Source organism: Oncorhynchus masou, chromosome 6 (genome assembly GCF_036934945.1).
Source record: "Oncorhynchus masou masou isolate Uvic2021 chromosome 6, UVic_Omas_1.1, whole genome shotgun sequence".
Taxonomy (NCBI): Eukaryota; Metazoa; Chordata; class Actinopteri; order Salmoniformes; family Salmonidae; genus Oncorhynchus; species Oncorhynchus masou.
In genome coordinates, this window is record NC_088217.1 from 13,405,555 (window position 1) to 13,429,474 (window position 23,920).

The window sequence follows — 23,920 nt, forward strand, 5'->3', positions numbered from 1 at the left end:
GAATTGACATGGAAGTGGGGAAGTCTGATGTGTCACCTGGGAGCGCTGGATGGACAAAGGCAGAGCAGGCATATCCACTTTCAAGGGACATTTTTCATGCCTTGAGTGACATGACCTTGACATTTTAGTCGTGCAGTCTTTTGGACGTACCACATTGCTCTCATGTAAGGATATTAAACTAAAGCACCAAGACCCTTTTTCATCCTAAGAACCGTCTTTTGGAAGAATGGGTTCTTTGATTCTTTGGAAGGCAAGAATGTTTCTTTGGAAGGCGGGAAGAGTTCTACATAGAACACATCTGAATCTGAATAAGCTTTTTATTGTATTTTTTTCTGTCTTTTAAACTGTTTCTGAGTATTGGCGTTTACTTCAGTGTTTAAACTTTAACATCAACAGTGTCGTGTCTTTACTATGGATTAAATGATTTGACATGCTATTTTATAAAATCAATTCTCTAATTAATATCACCTGATTAAACTAATCATGTAAATGTAATTAACTAGGAAGTCGGGGCACCACGGAAGAATTTTATAGGTCTGTTGTCTTCCGAATAAACTCTTAAAGACCTGGTCATTTTTATATCAATAGAAGTCAATTATTAATTGTCACCTTATTCAGTCTGAATGTCGTAAAATTCTTGGTTATCTTCATGAACCCTGGCTAACAAGTTGAATCAGCATTACAAAATTTGGTGTAATTATTTATTTACTAAATACCAAAACAATCACACAGAATTACTTATGCACAAGATGGATCATACATTGATTACTAATTATGTCCTAAAAGAAAACTTCCCTAGCTGACGAAACCGATATGGTGGCTGGTTACACAAAGAAAGGGGGTTGGTTTTGAATGAAAGCACGGGAAGACTGAGGAACAAAAGGATTGGATCTCTATCGGACCTTATGAAGCTATGCTATCGTAAATACAGAATCTTATGCATTCTAAATAACCGCCCTTTCGGAAAAGGTAAAATGCAAGAAATTTATTTACTCTGATCTGCGCTTCAATAGATTGGTTGAAGATGGAAGGCCGGGTTGCCCAGCAGAGATCTCCCTTGTCCTTTGAAGAATATTTCTAGGTGGATACATTGTAGTCTGTCGTCTTGTGGTAGAACGGATACGTTGTAGTGCCGTCACCGTGTGGTAGAACGAATACGTTGTAGTGCCGTCACCGTGTGGTAGAACGGATACGTTGTAGTGCCGTCACCGTGTGGTAGAACGGTTACGTTGTAGTGCCGTCACCGTGTGGTAGAACAGATACGTTGTAGTGCCGTCGCCGTGTGTTAGAACGGTTACGTTGTAGTGCCGTCGCCGTGTGGTAGAACGGATACGTTGTAGTGCCGTCACCGTGTGGTAGAACGGATACGTTGTAGTGCCGTCACCGTGTGGTAGAACGGATACGTTGTAGTGCCGTCACCGTGTGGTAGAACGGATACGTTGTAGTGCCGTCACCGTGTGGTAGAACGGTTACGTTGTAGTGCCGTCACCGTGTGGTAGAACGGATACGTTGTAGTGCCGTCACCATGTGGTAGAACAGATACGTTGTAGTGCCGTCGCCGTGTGTTAGAACGGTTACGTTGTAGTGCCGTCGCCGTGTGGTAGAACGGTTACGTTGTAGTGCCGTCGCCGTGTGTTAGAACGGTTACGTTGTAGTGCCGTCGCCGTGTGGTAGAACGGTTACGTTGTAGTGCCGTCACCGTGTGGTAGAACAGTTACGTTGTAGTGCCGTCGCCGTGTGGTAGAACGGATACGTTGTAGTGCCGTCACCGTGTGGTAGAACAGTTACGTTGTAGTGCCGTCACCGTGTGGTAGAACAGATACGTTGTAGTGCCGTCGCCGTGTGGTAGAACGGTTACGTTGTAGTGCCGTCGCCGTGTGTTAGAACGGTTACATTGTAGTGCCGTCGCCGTGTGGTAGAACGGTTACGTTGTAGTGCCGTTGCCGTGTGGTAGAACGGTTACGTTGTAGTGCTGTCGCCGTGTGGTAGAACGGATACGTTGTAGTGCTGTCACCGTGTGGTAGAACGGATACGTTGTAGTGCCATCACCGTGTGGTAGAACGGATACGTTGTAGTGCCGTCGCCGTGCGGTAGAACGGTTACGTTGTAGTGCCGTCGCCGTATGGTAGAACAGATACGTTGTATTATCCTGTCATTCTGAAGAGATTGTTTGTCCTTTCCTAGGCCACGCGCGTTTACAACTGCTGCTGATAACTCTAGGATGTAACACTTCTTTAATGAATAAGAGTTTAAAGTTCATACCAAGTTGTCATACTATAAGCTCATGCTATATCCTGGCTTGTGTATTCAAATTTATCCTCCCACTGTGGCGATCGTCACCTCCACGTTGAAATTCGCCCTTCTAAACGTATGGACATCAGTCCTCATGTCATCGGGAACACAATGTTAATTTCGTTAGGTTGTAGTTGTTCAACCATTCGCAACCAGAGCTCATGCAGAGGTTGGCTTAGTTGGCTGTGAATTGGGTGACGGGGGCTCTTATAGAAATGTAGAACAGGTGTTGTTTCATCATTTCCAACCAATGCCTATTCACATGGGCTTGGACACTGATTGAGCATATTTCACTTATGAAAACAATCCTCTCATATAAAAAAATAAATACATTTATATTTCATATTTTCACAAATAGTTTCATATTTCAATATTTAAATTGCACAACAGTTCCATGTGAATCTGATAACTAGAATGTGTAGACTTTCCAAGATAGAGTTTGTTGTCCTATCATCAGTAATAATGTCCCAGACAACAACTCATCTGACATCATATTCTCTAAGTACCAACGGACACTTCCAACTGGTTGGATTACATAAAAATTGTTCTTTCCCCCAACTTTTTGATGTTACAATACACTCTCTATGTTAACAAAGGGCTTTCCAAGAGTCCATTCTGTAGTGGAGAGAAAAAGGGGGAAAGGTATTTATGTGGGGTCATGAACCTCCCCTAACAGGGAAACGTCATGACATCAGTTTGAGTAATCTAATAAAAAAATAGGTGTGAGATGTTTTAAGCTGTACCTACACTACATAACCAAAAGTGTGTGGACACCTGCTCGTTGAACATTCCAGAATCATGGGCATTAATATGGAGTTCGTCCCCCCCTTGGCTGACGTAACAGTCTCCACTCTTCTGGGAAGGCTTTCCACGAGATGTTGGAACATTGCTGTGGAGACTTTCTTCCATTCAGCCACAAGAGCATTAGTGATTTTGGGCACTGATGTTAGCCTATTAGGCCTGGCTTGAAGTCAGCGTTCTAATTCACCCCAAAGGTGTTTAATGGGGTTGAGGTCAGGGCTCTATGCAGGCCAGTTAAGTTCTTCCACACCGATCCTTACAAACCATTTCTGTATGGACCTCCCCCAATTTGAAGGGGTGTCCACATACTTTTGTATATATAGTGTATATTATGGGAATGTTTGTAAAAAATTTTTTTATTTGACCTTTATATATCTAGGCAAGGCAGTTAAGAACAAATTATTATTTTCAATGACAGCCTAGGAACAGTGAGTTTACTGCCTGTTCAGGGGCAGAATGCCAGATTTGTACCTTGTCAGCTCGGGGATTTGATCTTGTAACCTTCTGGTTACTAGTCCAACGCTCTAACCACTAGGCTACCCTGCCGCCCCGTATCTGGTAATCCCTTAATCATTTTACATACAGTACTGACATAGTTGATATCTTTGCCATGATTTCCGTATTTCAAATGAGTATTTTCTGTGTTTTTTTGGGGCAGAGAGTAGGAGCATAGAAGAGAGTCTGAGCAATCCAGCAGTGTATGTATTGCATGGTACACAGCAAATTGACCTGTGTTACCTAGTGGTTTTCAGTGTACCATTTCTAATGTTCATTCAGGATTTTAATTAACACTCAGTGACTCTTAAAGAACCCCAATATACTGCAGTTAAGTGTGATTGTATCATTTTTACTCTGAATATAGTAAAAAAACTAAAATAATACAAAGCCCTCCTGCATAAACTTCACTGTACCTTACTTCATTGTTAATTTATAGACATACGAGATACCAGACCTGGTCTCAGGGATGGCTAACTCTGGAGATCGCTTCTATCTCCACTGAGTTAGGAAAATCTGCTTTTAGTTTTTTTTTACAGCTTACTTGTGGAGTAATCTCCAAAGCTCCCTAAAATTGGATGAATTGGTCAAATCAAATCAAATGTATTTATAAAGCTTTTTTTTACATCACCAGATGTCACAAAGTGCTTATACAGAAATCCAGCCTAAAACCCCAAACAGCAAGCAATGTAGGTGTAGAAGCATGTTGGCTCGGAAAAACTCCCTAGAAAGGCAGGAACCTACGTAGAAACCTAGAGGGGAAACAATCTCTGAGGAGTGGCCAGTGCTCTTCTGACTGTGCCGGGTGGACATTATAAGAGTAGATGTCCATAAAGGACAGATCATTCTTCAAGATGTTCATAGATGACCAGCAATGTCAAATAATAATCACAGTAGCGGGTGCAACAGGTCAGCATTGTAGGAATAAATGTCACTCTGCTTTTCATGAGAGAGAGCGAGAGAGAATTTTGAAAACCAGATGTTTTAGGCATAGTTATAATGAAACAAGTTGATTCTCTTGTTAATTTTGACTGTTCTGGAGTTATGTAGATTTGCTTCAGTTCAGTATGAAATGCGTATACTGGGTGGTACCACCTCAAGGCTTACTATAAAAGCAGGTGACACCAAGACCATTACCAAATAAGGTGTGCTAAGTGGAGTGTGCCAATATATTTTGCATGATGCTTCCTAGAGAGAGAGGTGGGGGGTCTAAAACAGCAGGTCCGGAACAAGGTAGCACATGCGGTGAACAGGTCAGGGTTCCATAGCCGCAGGCAGAACAGTTGAAACTGGAGCAGCAGCAACAAAATGCAGCACATCTGGTGAAAAGGTCAGGGTTCCATAGCCATAGTATAAACTGGATCAGCAGAACGACCATTTTCCTAGGGTTCAGGTCGCCAGAGAGAGAGAGGACAATTGGAGGGAGCATGCTTAAGTTCACACGGGACACCAGATGAGACAGGAGAATTTCCCCAGATAAGACAGGAGAATTTCCCCAGATAGGACAGACTGACCCTAACCCCCCAGCACACAGACAATTGCAGCATAGATACTGGAGGCTGAGACAGCGAGGGTAGGGGACACTGTGGCCTCGTCCGGCGTTATCCCCGGACAGGGCCAACCAGGCAGGATATAACACCACCCACTTTGCCAAAGCACAGCCCCCACACCACTAGAGGGATATCAACAGACCACCAACTTGGATAGGCAGACCATTCCATTAAAATAGAGGTCTGTAGGAGAAAGCCCTGCCTCCAGCTGTTTGCTTAGAAATTCTAGGGACAATAAGGAGGCCTATGTCTTGTGACTGTAGCATACACAGAGTAAGAAATTTTGGGGCTTCACCATGTTTCATTGACATGTACAGCTGTGTGTCATCCGCATAGCAGTGGAAGTTGTCATTTGGAAACACAATGTCAACACCAAGAGGTAGAATATGTAGTGAAAACAATAGTGGTCCTAAAATAGAACCTTGAGGAACACCAAAACTTAAAATTGATTTGTCAGAGGACAAACCATCCACAGAGACAAACTGATATCTTTCTGAGAGATAAGATCTAAACCAGGTGCCTCAATGACAATTCAAAATGCTGATAGAGGACATTTTTACTGAAGAATGTTTAGTTTTTATATGACGCTTTTACTTTTAGTGTATTGATGTGTATGCATGGCTCATCTGAGAAAGAATCCTTGGTTTCAACAAGCCCCTCTGACGAAAATAAATACATAAATAGAAAAACACTCAATCACACCCATCATTACTGTATTTCCCAGCATCCTTTATTGCAGGTTGATTTACATAATTGTTTGTTGCAATATCTGTGTTTATGCATGTGCATTGATTGGTTGATTAATCTTATGCTACACAAAGAGAAATAACATAAACGTTTCTAAACAAATATGTTAGTAGTTGTATAAATTGGACCCGTTACTGAGATGGTTGTTCCAATTTAGATGATTTATGTAGTCTCAGTATCTATCAATATTTGCTACTTTTGCAGTAATTCTGAATGTGGGTTGCGGGTGATTAAAAATTCCAATTATTCGATAATTGGCTGAATTACATTTTGCAAGCCAGCATAATGTGACTTGCAGGTCTGATGTAGCCTTGGTTTCAGACCACTGTGTTATGATTTAACTAAGCCTTCAACAAAGGCCTTATGATATATGTAACATATTGTCATAATGAGCTTAATTTTAAAGATAACATAAGATAAAAGTTTATCTGTAGAATCCTTCATAGAGGGTTCTAGGAAGAACCTTTAGTTGATAAAAGGGTTCTTGGTAGAACCATTTATAGAGGGGTAGCAGTTGCGTCACAAATCACCTAGCAACCACACCAGGTGGCATGTTGGAAGATCAGAGTCAGTCTGGTGGAAGTCCTAATCAACCACATTGCTGGCTACGTTTTGCTACCACTGAAAACATCGGGAAGATTGACCATTATTTTATTTTTCTAAGGACCTAGAAAACAGAGGCAATGGGAGAACCTATTCAAGTAAGTAAATATATTAAGCAAATATAAAAAAAATACAATATAATATTATTATTACTACCGAAACTTTGTGTGCAGGCTAACTCAAATAAGCTGCTAACATAATGTTAGCTGGTGAGCTAGCTAACTTTACATAATGTATAGATACAGGTAGCTAAGGGAATTACATATCACCAGCTAGTTTATATTTGATAGTTAGCTATCTTGATGTATTTATCATTTTAAATTAAAAACACAAACTCGAAAAGCTAGCTAAAAGCAATGGAAAAGGTGAATGGATTAACTAACGTAAACTCACATAAACTCGTACATCGCCTTGGTAAGTACAATTGCCCTTATTTTATCGCCCCAAAAACGTAATACTTCCAGATCAACTGTAATGTCAATACCATTGTAATGCACAATTTCTCCCCTTTCCAACAGAATCAATTACATGACCTAAACACTGCCAGTTTCTGCATAATTCAAGCAGGCAATGAACTCCGTCGGGTCTTTTTAAAAATGGCGTGTGGGGAAGCGAAACTAATGCGTGATAGTGAGACGGAGAGATGTTGTGTGGGAAAATTGCTTTTTTTCACCCGAACTATCCAACTGATCACCTTATCGCCTCTAAAATGTAAATAAAACACTATATAGAGTTTATATAATGTGTCATTACATACCTATTTGAAGGTTTGTGTCGAATTTGAATCGGGTTTTTAGGGCAGTGCTAATGTGATCTTAGAAGTAAACAGCGGCTTTGAGAATGATGATCGCATGCAACGAGGACGCAAAAAATGACTAGGTATCCCCCCTTACCCCCGTCACTGTCCATTTCTTGTTTTTAAAGGATGAGAGAAGTGCTACACCTGGTGGAGTGAGATTGTAAGACAGAAATAGTTGCTTTATGCTGCTGTACATTACGACATGACACGTCAAGATGTAATGGAGGGTCGAATTTTTCAACTTTTCTCCAATACTACAGAACCATTACCATGTCGATAAACGCTTGAATAGAAACCTAGTTCACACCCCCGAGTTTGAAGTCAACACAGTCGCTACAGTCCCATTAGTTTTCTTTGTTGCCTAGTTTGAATGTTGCGGTTGCACACATTTGTACGGATTTGGGTGAGTTTATGCTAGCAGCTCCAGCTGTCAGAGAAAGAAAAGAGTAGGCTACGCTGGATATGGCAGAAACCTTTGTGGGAGGACATTATGAACATATTCTCTAGTTGTAGTCCCTAGTGAGACAAACTGTGAGGACAGAGATATAGCAACATGATATTCAGTGCTGTCTAATTTGAGTGTAATGAAGCCCGTTTCTTTGTGATGTTTTCTGTCATCAGATACAGAGAGCTGTGAAACCCTGTCTGCAGATGAAGAGGTCCCAGTGAATGTTCCAAGCGAATAAGGGTACATCCTTGTATACCAGTGGTGACCAACCTTTTCTGAGTCGAGATCACTTTCTGATTCAAAATGCAAGCCGAGATCTATCCCTCAGATTTTTTTAAAGGATGGCGTAAATCATATAAGCCTAAGCAACATTAACCAGTTAAAAACAGGTCTGTAGCAATGAGGTTTGCGCAGTAGACTATAGGCCCGATACAGTATCACTGCATATTGGCAAAGCTTGAATTGCCCTGCCAATGTGTTCTTCTCAGACCAATTTGAAATTATATTTAAACATTTTAGCTACATTATCACACTGGTAATAGACCATGTGTTTTATTACTTGTGAGGCACAGCTGAGTGAGCATAATAATTTGCTTATTTTTTTACTGGACTGATGGCCTGCATCAGCTGGTCAGTCTGAGGGGAGGGAGCAGCGGTGAGGCTGCCTCTCACCTGATTCACCGTACCTCCTCTCACGCTGAGAAAAGGGGACACAGTCTTCCATCTGATGCCCAAACTTAAGTCACAATGCATTATTTCTGCCTCATGCACCAATTCATGTTGTTACTCCTATGACCATAGAAAGTGTAATAAATCCTCAATATTAAAAAAGACAAACTGCAAATAGCAACTCAAGCTTATCGAAACGCGCATTTTATGGCTTATAAAAGTGTTCACCAAAGTGTTGACAGTGCTGAATAACAACTTAAACATGAACTTAATCATAAAAACAGCAGTTCTTTGCTGTATTCGTTGTCTCCCCAGTCATGGTTTTAAAAGTTTTGAAATATCACATTATCAACTTTGCTGTGCGTTCGAGGCTTCTTTTTTTAATGTCTATGGCGTGAGAAACTGCCGACACGGTGCCGACATGGTGATCTGAGCTATCTGATTGGCCAGCGGTAGGCCTATAGGTGCACTTGATTTGCTCTCTGGGCCTGCTGGGTAGTTCTACCTTCAGACACCAGTCGATCGTGATCGTCCGGTTGGTGACCACTGTTGTATAACATGGGTTATGAGTACCTATGTTAGCAATGTTGTAAACAAAAATACAGTTTAATACTCACACACAATGTACGTATAAACCTATTACAACTTGAGCAGGCCAACCCTGCTGGTTGGCAGGATTCTGTTCTAGCCCTGCAATAACACACGTGATTCAAATAATCAAACCTAATTAGTTGATAATCAATTGTGCTATTTCTGTGCTGGAACAGAAGTCTGTTTAACAAATAGAACAGCGATCAGTTGAGCGAGGTTGGCCACCTCAGGTATTGTCTTTTTTTTTTCATCATAACCTATTTGTTACTAAGATATCTAACCTTTACATATGAGTTAGCTTACTTGTACACTTTGAAATTATATGGAATAAAATGTTGATTCTTTGAAGTGACGTGTTTAAAGTTGTTTTAATTGTTAACTTAAAAATATTATTCAAAATGAACTAGTGTTAATGTTGATTAATCACAGATCACAATCTTGCAATAAAGAGGGGAAGGGAATTTGTCTCTAATTTGTCTGTGTTTTTCTATGTTGTATTCGCAAATAAACAGTACATTTTTGTTCACTTTTAAGTTCTCTTCAGTTTAGTTTTATTTGATTGCCAAGTTATCTCTGAATATCAGCCATGTGAACCCATTTTGCAGCTGGCTATAATGGCATGCAATGCCAAAGCACCATAGGCCTACAGTAGTGCTTCCCAACTCTGGTCCTCCAGTACCCTAAACAGCAGACATTTTGTTTGTAGCCACTTTAAGGACCAGATGATTTGTTGATTCAGGTGTGCTAGACCGGGGCTCCAATATATATATATAAAGTAGTTTTCCTGAAATCCTGGTTGGAGGATCCCGGATTTCCTGCTTATTGCCCTCCTGATTCAGGTAAACCGTCAACCGGGATTTTGAGAATACCAGGGAATTTATTGAAGGTTCCCTGGAATACCCCCTATTTGGGGGTACTCAAGGACCGGAGTTGGGAACCACTGGCCTACAGTATGATGGCATTAACCTTATGGGCATTTGCAATTCACCCCTTAACGTTGTGTAGCTGAAGCAGAGAATCTCTTAAATCACATGTTGTCTACATGTCACATGTTGTCTACTTATTGTTCAGCTATATGTTCTCAATGTTAAAACTACATCAATAGACGATGTATATGAGGCTAATCATTATACTAGACTTTGCACATGCCATGTGCTAACATGAAATAGTTTTAGTGCAAATCCAACCCTTGTAAATCTAGGTGGTGAAATGTCTGGAGGCAGGAGATGATGGGATCCATAGCTTAGAATATACTGTTCTTCCAGACGGTCTGAGTGGCACTTGGAGGTGTCACTGTGATAATGAAAATGGTTTGCCTAAGACTACCACAATAATCACATTGTCTATGCTAAATATGTTTAAATTGTAAAAGAAAGAAAGAATAGTTTGGCTTTAAGAAATACATTTTATTCAATGGGGCTAGGCAAAGCAGAGATGACACACAAAATACTTTTAATTTCACACATACTACAAAATAGTCTATTATTAAAGTACAATATGTTTACAATATAATAAATAATAGTATTTTACATTCCAAATTACATTTTATATATTAATCCGTGTACATAAAGAAATGACCGGTGAAACTGTGTTTCTGTTTAGTCAGCAGTTATTGCTTATCTCTCAATTCGGTTTAAGGGGACACTACTCAAATGGCACAACAGAATCATTCAGATTGACCAAGGAACAGCAAATGACAACCATTTTGTCTAACTGAGGGACGTCTCCTTTCATATCTGGAAAAGGACAAAGTAGTAGAAAATGACGATGCTGCAGCATTGCTCATCTTTTACAGTCGACAAACTGTAGGGAGTCAGCTGGTGAACCTACAGTACATAAACAAATGAAAAGTACACCTGCTGTTAGAATATCACTTATTCAGGTCACCTGTACCATCAGGGCTATTTAATGTCTGGTTGTGTTTAATTCATTCAGGTGTTTTAGTTTAATATGAAGATGACATATTTTGTTTTGCTGGAACAACCAATAGTCAATACAGCAGGTTGTCTTATCCCATTGAGGCCTATGCTGCAATGTCCATACATTTTCCCTCCTCTTGTGAATAAAGTTCTCAGCAAATGATCATTGAGTCAGTGCCACTGGAGGTTTTTTGGACAATAATGTCCTCCTCCAGGCTAGATTGACAATATACTGTAAAATGCGTGCCTCCCCTTTTTAGTAGACTTAGATTAGATGGTTGCAAAGGTCAATTTTATTTATCTATTTGTCAGTGTCAGCAGAGTAGGCCTAGGCTTCACCAGGATTTATCCTATTCAAAAAGATGTAAGCTAATGTCTCCAGTCATATAAAGTGTCATAGAATTGCATGAAATGTGTTTATCAAAGGAAATACTTTTCCTGTGAAAGGGAAATAAAAGCAACCTCTCTGATATAGTCTATAGGCCTATGCCACTACACGCCCAATCATGCAGAGTGATAATTAATTAATAGCCTAATAAATTGGAAAGTCAATCTACTCATCACATTAAGAATAGTAGTCTTACATTAGTCTGCAAATTGCTGAGAGAAATGTAGGTCCCTGATATGCATGAAAATCTTTGTTATAAAAGTGCATTTTTATGGTAAAACATTTGCTTCCGCAAAACTTGAACTCACCCGCCGCCTATGAGAGAGACACATGCTAATAGCTAGACTACAAGCTATGTAGCTAGCAAATGTTGGCTAACTTACTCTTGTTGTCAACACCTGGTTTGCATAACAGCTAACAGCTACACTAAACTCTAAATAGATCAGACTGACAAGGGATGAAATGATCGTTGCAGACCCTGTACTGACGGCTGCCTGGGCTCAGGTCTTGACGGGCACAAAGGTTTATTTGCTTTTCTGACAGCTCGTGAGTCTTATCTCCTTACTGTTTCATGTTTGCTGTTGAAAATGTTTTTTCCCCATGTTCTTTCCTGCCTTGTTAGAGCAGCCAAATACAGCGCAGAAATTGTCTGTGGTGATGAATCAACTAGTTTTAGGCACTGTTGTAATGCAGCTTGGGGTAGATGCAGCTGTTGTTGTCGGAATAATTGATGTGGTGGTCTTCCAACATGGCTGCTAGGAGGTGTTTCATGTCGCCTGGCAACCCTCTATAGAGGCTACTAGGAAGAACCCTTCATAGTGGGTTCTAGGTAAAACCATTTATAGAGGGTTCTATGAAGAACCCTTCATAGAGGGCTTTAAGTAGAACCCTCTGCAAAGGGTTCAACCTAGCACCAAAAGGGGTTGCATTATGGGAACAAGCTGAATAACCCTACTTTATTTTTCATTACATACATAGCTGTAAGCCAATTCCGATACAGTTTATTGTTTCAAAGAGATTATGTTCATATTGCATTATTCAACATTGTTCTCACTATGTTTCATACTTCTTTAAGGGTACTTAACAGACCCCCTCCTTGGTTCCCTGGCCACACAAGTGTCTACTCTGTGCTGTTAGCATTAAATCGATTGCTTTTAGACTGAACAGTAGCTGTGGTTCTCGGGAGCCAACTGAAGGCCGGCTGCTCCACAATACTGTCTGGTAAACAAATAATGACACAATCTGATAAAATAACAAAGGTAAGGGCTAATAAAGGCTAAATGTATTTTTCTGTCACGGGAGATGGGAAATATTATCGCTAAATCCTCAGGGGGACCTCATAGAAATGTTCAGTAAGCAGGCCATTTACTTTTATGACACAGCAAATTTTTCCCCTCATCTTTTTTTTCATTCGTGTCCATTTACGTGGACCGCTGAGAAATGAATCACTCCAGGAAGTAGTGGATAAATAACTTTTCATGTGAAAACACCTAGGCTTTTATGGCTTTACTAAATGATCCATAATACGGGAGCACTCAGTCCTGCAGATTAGGGCGGGCCGAACCGGAGGAGGATGCTGCGTTAGCTGCCGCCACGCAGCCATCGCCGCCGCGCCTGAGATGGGCACAAATCTCTTTTACGAGGCTGCCTCTTAAATATCTGTCAGTCTAGTGTCTCACACATGGCACTCTTCTACAGCTCCCCACACAGTAATTGAACCATCTCCTTCTAAGTGTAGAATGCTGTGGGAAGCCGTTTGAACAGACTGTGTTGCTGCCATTAAAACAGGCCTATGCATAAATCTTGCCAGTAGGGGCGAAAAAGAAAGCTATCGACTCAAAACCCTCCGTTCGTTCCAAAGGAGCTGGCCTTAAAATGTTTTTCAGCCAGAAGAGGACTGGCCACCCCTCAGCCTGGTTCCTCTCTAGGTTTCTTCCTAGGTTCCTACCTGTCCAGGGAGTTTTTCCTATCCACTGTGCTTCTACTTTTGCATTTCTTGCTCTTTGTTTTTTTTTGACTGGGTATCTGTATAGCACTTTGTGACAACTGCTGATGTAAAAAGGGCTTTATATACTGTATATATTTTTGCACATACAGTACTTACCTCTGCATGTATTTGTAATCCACAGTATATTCAAGTTCAAGGTTTATTCCACTCATATAGCAGTCAATACAAGCTGAAATCCATGAGCATGTAATTTAAGCAAAAACAATTTTAAGTGTTATGCAGGATGGGAGCAGGATTTGAAGCAGTTCAGATGGTATTGAGAGGAAGCATTGATGGTCTCGGAGGTAGCCAGTCAGTCGGAGTCAGAGAGACAGAACAGTCCACTTCGCAGACTCAGCTACGTACCGAGCTGCCCACTCAGGTTCTACTTTCTCCGGCTTTGTCGATGGTTAGATAGATTGCGGCGACTCCACACTAACACCGTGTAGCACCCACTTGGGGGATGCTACTCAAGAGCAGCCTCAAAGGTGCTGGAAGCTAACCACACAATGTTCATGGTCAGAAAATATAGCTTATTACGCTTCAATTGCCGCTTCCTTAGTATATCACTATGGGTGCAATTACTCAGAGACGCTCCAAACACCTGAGGCTTCCAACTAGAGTTTTTTAAAATGCTGATACAGGATATTACCATTTTTGTTATTAACACAGTATTGTTTTGTAACTAACAGGACCACAACTGACAGCACCACATTTTGCATTGTTGTCCAGTAGGCTATGCTTATTGGCCATCTCAAATCAAATATTTTTTTGTCACATGCTTCATAAACAACAGGCGTAGACTAACAGTGAAATGCTTACACACGGGCCCTTCCCGAACAATGCAGAGAGAAAAAAATTGAGAAATAACAGAAAAGTAATAACACTATTTATAAATACACAATGACTGAGTACTGAGTCGATGTGCAGGGGTACGACGTACTTGAGGTTGATACACTACAAAAGTATGTGGTCACCCCTTCAGCAATAGGGGTGGCTATTTCAGCCACACCCATGCAATTTTCATAGACAAACATTGGCAGTAGAACGGCCTGTACTGAAGAACTCAGTGACTTTCAACGCCGCATCGTCATAGGATGCTACCTTTTCAACAAGTCAGTTCATCAAATTTCTGCCCTGCTCGAGCTGCCCCGGTCAACTGTAAGTGCTGTTATTGTGAAGTGGAAACATCTAGGAGCAACAACGGCTCAGCCGCGTAGTGGTAGGCCACATAAGATCACAGAACGGGACCGGCAAATGCTGAAGCACATAGTGGATAAAATTGCCTGTCCTTGGTTGCAACATTCACTACCGAGTTCCAAACTTGAAGCAACGTCAGCACAAGAACTGTTAATCGGGAGCTTCATGAAATGGGGCTATTTGGTTAACTATTTAACTATCTAACTGTTTCAGTCTTATGGTTTGGGGGTAGAAGCTGTTGAAGATCCTGTTGGTTCCAGACTGAGTGCATTGTCACCTTGACTAGCTGCATCACTGCAGTAGCAGAGAGAACAGTCTAAGTTTTTAAAGATTTTTAGGGCATTCCCCTGACACCGACTGGTATAGAGGTCCTGGATGGAAGGGACCTCGGCCCAAGTGATGTATGCACTACACTCTGTAGCACCTTGCAGTCAGATTCCAAGCAGTTTCCATACCAGGCAGTTATGCAGCTATTCATGATACAGAGTGCAGTTGTAGAACCTTTTTAGGATTCTGAGGGCCCATGCCAAATCTCTTCAGCCTCTTGAGGGGGAAGAGGAGTTGTCGTACCTTCTTCACAACTGTGTTGGTGAGTGTGGACCATGATACTGAGGAACTTGCACTTGCACTATTGTAAAGTGGCTGTTCCACTGGATGTCAGAAGGTGAATTCACCAATTTGTAAGTCGCTCTGGATAAGAGCGTCTGCTAAATGACTTAAATGTAAATGTAAAAAATGTAATGTAACTTGAGGCCCCATCGATGTGGATGGGGTCGTGCTCGGTCCTCTGTATCCTGTATTCCACGATCAGTTCCTTTCTCTTGCTGACGTTGAGGGAGAGGTTTTTGTCCTGTCACCACACTGCCAGGTCACTAACCTCCTCTATATAGTCGGTCCTATCGTAGTCAGTGATCAGGCCAACCACCATCGTGTCGTCAGCAACGTAATGATGGTGTTGGAGTTGTCCGCGGCCAAGCAGTTGTGAATGAACAGAGAGTTTAGGGTTAGCGTAGCGGATGTGTTTTTGGGGTCGACCCGTCGGGAAGTCCAGGATACAGTTGCAGAGGGAGGTGTTCATCCCAGGGTCCTGAGCTTAGTGATGACACTATGGTGTTGAACGCTGAGCTATAGTCAATGAACAGCATTCTCACATAGGTGTTCCTCTTGTCCAGGTGTGAGAGGGCAGTGTGGAGTGCAATAGCAATTCTGTCATCTGTGGATCTGTCGGGGCGGTATGCAAGACTTTTCTCTTGATCGGATGGTGGGGAGCACGGAACATAATTACAGTATATAATGTCCCTGGATTAGGTTGTCTGGAATGATGGTGTTGATGTGAAGCATGACCAGCCTTTCAAAGCATTTCATGGCTACAGATGTGAGTGCTATCGGGCGATGGTCATTTAAACAGGTTTTCTTGGCATTCTTGGACATATGGAGTATGGTGGTCTGGATGAAACATGTAGGTATTACAGACTGGGTTTGGAGAGGTTAAAAATGTAGGTGAAGATACTTGCTATCTGGTCAGCGCATGCTCTGAGTGCATGTCCTGGTGATCCGTCTGGCCCCGCTAGGTCCTACTCAAATCGGCTACTGGTAGTGAGATCACACGGTCATCCGGAACAGCTGGTGCTCTCATGCATGGTTTAGTGTTGCTTTCCTTGAAGCGAGGATGGAAGCATTTTGCTGGTTAGGTAGGTTTGCATCACTGGGCAGCTCATTGCTGGGTTTCCTTTTGTAATCCATAATAGTTTGCAAGCCCTGCAACATCCGATGACCGTCAGAGCCTGTATAGTAGGATTTGATCTTAGTCCTGTATTGTCATTTTGACTGTTTGCTGGCTCGTCTGAGGTCTTAGCAAGATTTCTTATATGCGTCTGGCTTTTGTCCCACTCCTTGAAAGCGGCAGTTCTAGCCTTAAGTTCAGTGTGGCTGTTGCCTGTAATCCATGGCTTCTGGTTGGGATATGTACGTAAGATCACTGTGGGGACGATGATGTCGATGTACTTATTAATGAAGCTGGTGACTGATGTAGTGTACTCCTCGATGTCATCGGAAGAATCCCAGAACTTATTCCAGTCTGTGCTAGCAAAACAGTCCTCTAGCTTAGCATCCGCTTCATTGGACCATTTCCGTTACTGCTACTTCCTGTTTGTGTTTTTGCTTGAAAGCAGGAATCCAGAGGATAGAGTTATGGTCATATTTTCCAAATGGTGGGAGAGGGAGAGCTTTTGTATCCGTTTCTGTGTGTGGTTGTAAAAGTGATCTAGAGTTGTGTCGCCTCCAGTTGCACAGGTGACGTGCTGGTAAAAAATGAAGTAAGACAGATTTCAGTTTTCCTGTATTAAAATCACTGACCAGTAGGAATGCTGCCTATGGATGTGCATTTGTTGTTTGCTTATGCATTTGTTGTTTGCTTACTTGTTTGCTTATGACCCTATACAGCTCATTGAGTACAATCTTTGTGAGGGCATCAGTTTGTGGTGGTAAATAGACAACTATGAAAAGTATAGATGGTAACTATCTTGGTGTATAATATGGTCTGCAGCTTATCATGAGGTATTCTGACTCAGGTGAGCAAAACCTTGAGACCTTCTCTTTGTCACAGGACATGAAACCCATTGAAAACCTGTGGTTTGATTTGAATAGGGCAGTCCATAAGGGCAGATGAAGGATATCAAGGATCTGGAAAGATTCTGTATAGAGCAATGGCCGAAGATCTCTCCCTGTCATGGCTTTCATTATGGGAAGGAGGAGCGGACCAAAATGCAGCGTAGTTGTGATTCATTTTATTTAATAAGGAAACTATACACGATTAAACTAACAAAATAACAAACGTACGAAAACCGAAAACAGCCCTATCTGGTGCAAAACACAGGGACAGGACCAATCACCCACAAACACACAGTGAAACCCAGGCTACCTAAATATGGTTCCCAATCAGAGACAATGACTAACACCTGCCTCTGATTGAGAACCATAGGTGCGGACTCCGGCCGCAAAACCTGAACATATCGGGGCGGGTCTGGGTGGACATCTGTCCGCGGTGGCAGCTCCGGTGCTGGACGTGGCCCCCACTTCACCGTAGTCCTCCCCCACCTTGTCCGTTTCCGTGACCTCCTAGCCACGGCAACCCTACTAAATAACACGGGACAGAGGGGCAGCTCGGGACAGAGGGGTAGCTCGGGACAGAGGGGCAGCTCGGGACAGAGGGGCAGCCCGGGACAGAGGGGCAGCTCGGGACAGAGGGGCAGCTCAGACTCCGGCAGCAGCGCCGTACAGGCGAGAGACTCCGGCAGCAGCGCCGGACAGGCGGGAGACTCCGGCAACACAGGAGAGGAGGAAGGCTCTGGCAGATCCTGGCTGACTGGTGGATCTGGAAGAGTCTGGCAGACTGACGGTTCCGGCAGATCCTGGCTGACTGGCGGATCTTGAAGAGTCTGGCTGACTGGCAGATCTGGAAGATTCTGGCTGACTGGCAGATCTAGAAGAGTATGACTGACTGGCAGATCTGGAAGAGTCTGGTTGACTGGCAGATCTGGAAGAGTCTGGTTGACTGGCAGATCTGGAAGAGTCTGGTTGACTGGCAGATCTGGAAGAGTCTGGCTGACTGGCAGATCTGGAAGAGTCTGGCTGACTGGCAGATCTGGAAGAGTCTGGCTGACTGGCAGATCTGGAAGAGTCTGGTTGACTGGCAGATCTGGAAGAGTCTGGTTGACTGGCAGATCTATAAGAGTCTGGTTGACTGGCAGATCTGGAAGAGTCTGGTTGACTGGCGGATCTGGAGGAGTCTGGCTGACTGGCGGATCTGGAAGAGTCTGGCTGACTGGCGGATCCTGGCAGACTGACGGCTCTGGCTGCTCCATGCTGACTGGCGGCTCTGGCTGCTCCATGCTGACTGGCAGCTCTGGCTGCTCCATGCTGACTGGCAGCTCTGGCTGCTCCATGCAGATTGGCAGCTCTGGCGGCTTCTTGCTGACTGGCAGCTCTGGCTGCTCCATGCAGATTGGCAGCTCCGGTGGCTTCTTGCAGACTGGCAGCTCTGGCTGCTCCATGCAGACTGGCAGCTCTGGCAGCTCCTTGCAGACTGGCAGCTCCTTGCAGACTGGCAGCTCCTTGCAGACTGGCAGCTCCTTGCAGACTGGCAGCTCTGGCTGCTCCATGCAGACTGGCAGCTCTGGCTGCTCCATGCAGACTGGCAGCTCTGGCTGCTCCATGCAGACTGGCAGCTCTGGCTGCTCCATGCAGACTGGCAGCTCTGGCTGCTCCATGCACTCTGGCAGCTTTGGATGATTCATGCAGACTGGCAGCTCTGGCTGCTCCATGCAGGCTGGCAGCTCTGGCTGCGCTAAACAGGCGGGAGACTCCAGCAGCGCTGTAGAGAAGGAAGGCTCTGGCTGCGCTGAACAGGCGGGAGACTCCGGCAGCGCAGGAGAGGAGGAAGGCTCCGGCAGTGCTGGAGAGGCGAGGCGCACTGTAGGCCTGATGAGTGGTGCTGGCACTGGTGGTACTGGGCCGAGGACACGCACAGGAAGCCTGGTGCGGGGAGCTGCCATCGGAGGGCTGGTGTGTGGAGGTGGCACAGGATGGGCTAGACCGTGAAAAAGTACTGGAGATCTTGAGAGCAGTGCTGGCACAGGACATGCAAGGCTAGGGAGGTGCACAGGAGGCCTGGTGCGTGAGGCTGGCATCAACTTCACCAACCGACTAGCACGCACCTCAGGACGAGTATGGAGCGCTGATCCAGGTGCCATCAAATCCCCGACACACTCCGTCGGGCGAATTCCATATTTAAAGCACCAACACAGCAACTCCCTCATTACTCTCTCCTCCAATTTCCCCATTAACTCCTTCACAGTCTCTGTTTCGCTCACCTCCAACACCGGCTCTGGTTCTGGTCTCCTCCTTGGCTCCTCGCGATAAACAGGGAGAGTGGGCTCAGGTCTGACTCCTGACTCACTCTTCCTGAGCCCTCCCCCCAAGACATTTTTGGGGCTGACTCTCGGGCTTCCATCCACGTCGCCGTGCTGCCTCCTCATACCGGCGCATCTCCGCTTTCATCGCCTCCAGTTCCTCCTTGGGGCGGCGATATTCTCCAGGCTGAGCCCAGGGTCCTTCTCCGTCTAATTCGTCCTCCCATGTCCATTCCTTTTTTTGTTGCTCCTGCTGTTGCTTTTGCCTGTTACCACGCCGCTTGGTCCTGTTGTGGTGGGTGATTCTGTCACGGCTTTTGTTGTGGGAAGGAGGAGTGGACCAAAATGCAGCGTAGTTGTGATTCATTTTATTTAATAAGGAAACTATACACGATTAAACTAACAAAATAACAAACGTACGAAAACTGAAAACAGCCCTATCTGGTGCAAAACACAGAGACAGGAACAATCACCCACAAACACACAGTGAAACCCAGGCTACCTAAATATGGTTCCCAATCAGAGACAATGACTAACACCTGCCTCTGATTGAGAACTTACAAAAAAAACTTACAAAATAAACTATGGTCAGGGTGTGACACTCCCAATGTTTTCTCCAATCTCATATATATTTTTTTTTAAGGCGGACTTCTGTTATCCTCGCAAGGTGAGGTATTGAAATATATTAAAAACAGGGGTGACAATATTTTAGGCCCGATCTTTTTGACAAAAAAATATATATAACTTGTTAAACAAAATATCTTTCTCTGAGCAATTGTATACTGAACAAAAATATAAACGCAACATGTAAAATGTTGGTCCCATGTTCCATGAGTTGAAATAAAAGATCCCAGAAATGTTTCTACGCACAAGAAGCTTATTTCACTCCAAATTTTGTGTACAAATTTGTTTACATCCCTGTTAGTGAATATTTCTCCTTTGCCAAGATAATCCGTCCACCTGACAGGTGTGGCATATCAAGAAGCTGATTAAACAGCATGACCCAGGCTGAATCACTTCCGGCCATGATTGGGAGTGTGGCGGCACACAATTGGCCCAGCATTGTCCGGGTTAGGACAGGGTAGGCCGTCATTGTAAATCTGCCTAGCCTAGTTAAATAAATAAAATAAGACATAAATACACTATGTAGGGAATAAGGATGCCAGTTGGGATGCAGACATAGCCTTCAGAACTTTATTATTCTTGTGGAGCAGTGGTGTGAAGTTCCACAGTATATGCAATATTAATGGCCAGGATGTGCTAAGAGCAGGTCTATACAGACCTACAGTAGCCAGAGATCGAGAACAGTCAACGTGAAGCTCAACTGAAGAGGAGGAGGACCCACAAACAAACAGGAAAAAATGTTGTTTTTAAATATGTTCACTAAGTGCATATCTGCCATTACTGCCATGAACTGTAAAAAATACAAAATAAAGCAAATAATTACTCCACTACCTTCTATCTCATATCAAAGCAATTTACTCATCCAGTTTTATTTAGAGACAGCAAAACAAACCTTTAGATGATGAATAGCAGGTACTTTCTTCATTATAATACTTTTCTCATTACTGTAATATTTTGTTCTGTTTTCCTATTGGGTTAGTCAAAAACTTTTATTGAAATCCCCTTAAGGCTGTCACAAAGTAGACTACCTAAAACAGACAAACACCCCAGCCAATAACTAATGACTTAGCTGCTTCTGCTTGTGAAAGCTGAGGCCAGTCAAGGCATTAATAAGGACTCTAGCTGCTGCAGACTATAACTCCTACTTCCCTATTTTAAAAACACAATAACTTAGCATTTGCATTTATATAGTTCTTCCAGCCGCCTCACTCCCAGGCAGCCCCGAAATGGCTTCACGCTGATTATTACCTGGGGAAAATTAAGATAACAAAATAACCCCATGAATGGGAATAGCTTCCCAGCTTTACCAGCGCACAACCAGGTATGCAGAAATGCACAACCCCCCCCCTCCCCCCCATTTCCAGCAATGCAAAATGTTTATCTGCTTAATACCATCTCTTTTTAAGGCGATAAAAAACGTTTCAGACTGGTCTCAGCCATACAATGACACAAACCCCTTTGTTTGAGGATAGGCAGGGTGTCTACTTTAGCATTTTAGGAGTGATAATGATGGTATTATACAACACAGTACATGCTTAAAGACCCCATAAGAACAGCATCAATAGATCCAGCCTTTGAATTATCCGACATGAGGTGAAATATGAATCACTAAAAGCTGGAATTAGGTTAAAATCAAAGGGCTACACTGATGAGGATTTAGCGGTGCAATAATAGGAAAGAGTTTGAGAACAGCACAGAATTCCTAGGCTTCAGTTCCATGCCATTGCATGGAAAACATTCCCCTTAGCTAGCTATGCTAACAGCTAGCACAAGCCACCATGGAGATAAGTTCCAGGCCCTGCTAGCAAGTGAAGATTAAGGAGAAACCAAAAAGGTGGAGACAGATACTGATCTGAGGTGCCTGTGGTAATGGCTGGGTGGCTTTTAATATAATACACTATCCTTTTCCCTGCACCACCCTCGGGAGCGACTCTCATGACAGGAAACAAACAGAACGCTGACACATTCTGCTAATTAGCATAATTAGCATAAGGCATGACAGGGCTCTGGGAATGCTACAGCTGTGACCTTTTGTGGACAACACCAGCTGTCAGTAATTACCTATAGCTGGGCCAAGGATGTAGGCTGACTCTCCGTCCTTGAGGGGCCATTGCTGCCACCAACCCATTCACCCCAAACAAGATGTTTCTCCACAGAGAAACACCGCTAAAAGGCTAGTTGAGTTTTTCTTTCCCCACAGGACTGTGGCCCATTAAGCTTTATAGGCTTAAGGCTTTGCTTTGGCTAAAATGTGTGACTAAATGTAAAATATAGGCTTTGCAGTGCCAGAGGCTTGTGGCTACACACATTTTACTTAGAACAGCCAAGAATTATGCTTCAATGAAACAACGGTGTCCCCGAATAAATATTTGTTTTAAATGTGTCATGGAAACTATTCAGGTTCATAAATGGTTGTAATCGTCATTAGTTGCTTGTTTGATTTTTAACATTCTTCCATCTGTCTTTGAAGACAGAGATCTTAAATATCTTGATGAGCTCTTTCATCCCTGATAACGCTCTGTTACAAAGGAGAGGTCGTTTAGTAGAGGTGTTCTGAAATAACACATTATTGTCAGTAACAAACAATATGCAGGGCATTAAAATAGCTCTCCAGCCTGGCCTCTCTCACGCTTCCTCTTCCTCTCTGATTCACTATCCGTTTGTTTAAGTGAAGGGCACGCCTGGAGGTCCTGAAGCCTTGTGTTATTGTGCTGTTCTGACATGCAATTCTCCCGCAGGAACATCAGTGATGAAGGTCACTGCATGGGATGCAGATGACCCTACGTACGGAAGCAGTGCCAGGGTGGTGTACAGTGTGCTGGACAGAGAGAGCTTCTTTACCGTGGACAGACAGACTGGTAAGGACAGACTCCTGGCATGAGTCAAAGATGATGTGTATACTATGTATTGCTTGTAGTAGTACTTATATACTATATATTACTTGTGGTAATACTTGTATTTTACAAGTATTACTTGTAGTATTATACGTGTAGTATTACAGTATTGAGTGAAATACACAGGTACCAACCCAATGCTTTATCCACGGAAATAATAGTGAGTTGATATATTTCTTGTCTCATACCTTATATTGTGTACTTAAACTCAGCAAAAAAGAAATGTCCTCTCAATGTCAATTGCATTTATTTTCAGAAAACTTGTGTAAATGTGTAAATATTTGTGTGAACATAACAAGATTCAACCACTGAGACATAAACTGAACAAGTTCCACAGACATGTGACTAACAGAAATGGAATAATGTGTTCCCGAACAAAAGGGGGTCAAAATCAAAAGTAGCAGTCAGTATCTGGTGTGGCCACCAGCTGCATTAAGTACTACAGTGCATCTCCTCATCATGGACTGCACCAGATTTGCCAGTTCTTGCTGTGAGATGTTACCCCACTCTTCCACCAAGGCAACTGCAAGTTCCTGGACTTTTCTGGGGGAAATGGGCCTAGCCTTCACCCTCCGATCCAACAGGTCCCAGACATGCTCAATGGGATTGAGATCTGGGCTATTCACTGGCCATGGCAGAACACTGACATTCCTGTCTTGCAGAAAACCACACACAGAATGAGTAGCATGGCTGGTGGCATTGTCATGCTGCAGGGTCATGTCTTGATGAGCCTGCAAAAAGAGGGAGGAGGATGTTTTCCCTGTAACACACAGTGTTGAGATTGCCTGCAATGACACCAAGCTCAATCCGATGATGCTGTGACACACCGCCCCCAGACCATGACGGACCCTCCAACTCCAAATCGATCCCGCTCCAGAGTACAGGCCTCAGTGTAACGCTCATTCCTTCAACGATAAACACGAATCCGACCATTACCCCTGGTGAGACAAAACCGTGACTCATCAGTGAAGAGCACTTTTTCCCAATCCCAGTCCGGTCCATC

At 43.3% G+C, this 23,920-nt stretch overlaps 1 protein-coding gene across 4 annotated transcripts in view; it reads left to right on the top strand.

Moving 5' to 3' along the window:
• The window catches only part of LOC135541381 (cadherin-22-like), a 276,477-nt gene that overhangs the window by 144,560 nt on the left and 107,997 nt on the right, over positions 1-23,920 (top strand). For all 4 annotated transcript variants that reach the window (XM_064967581.1, XM_064967580.1, XM_064967583.1 and 1 more), the window contains one exon: positions 22,762-22,881. In XM_064967581.1, the coding sequence (XP_064823653.1) occupies positions 22,762-22,881 (120 nt within the window). The remainder of the gene's footprint in view (positions 1-22,761; positions 22,882-23,920) is intronic.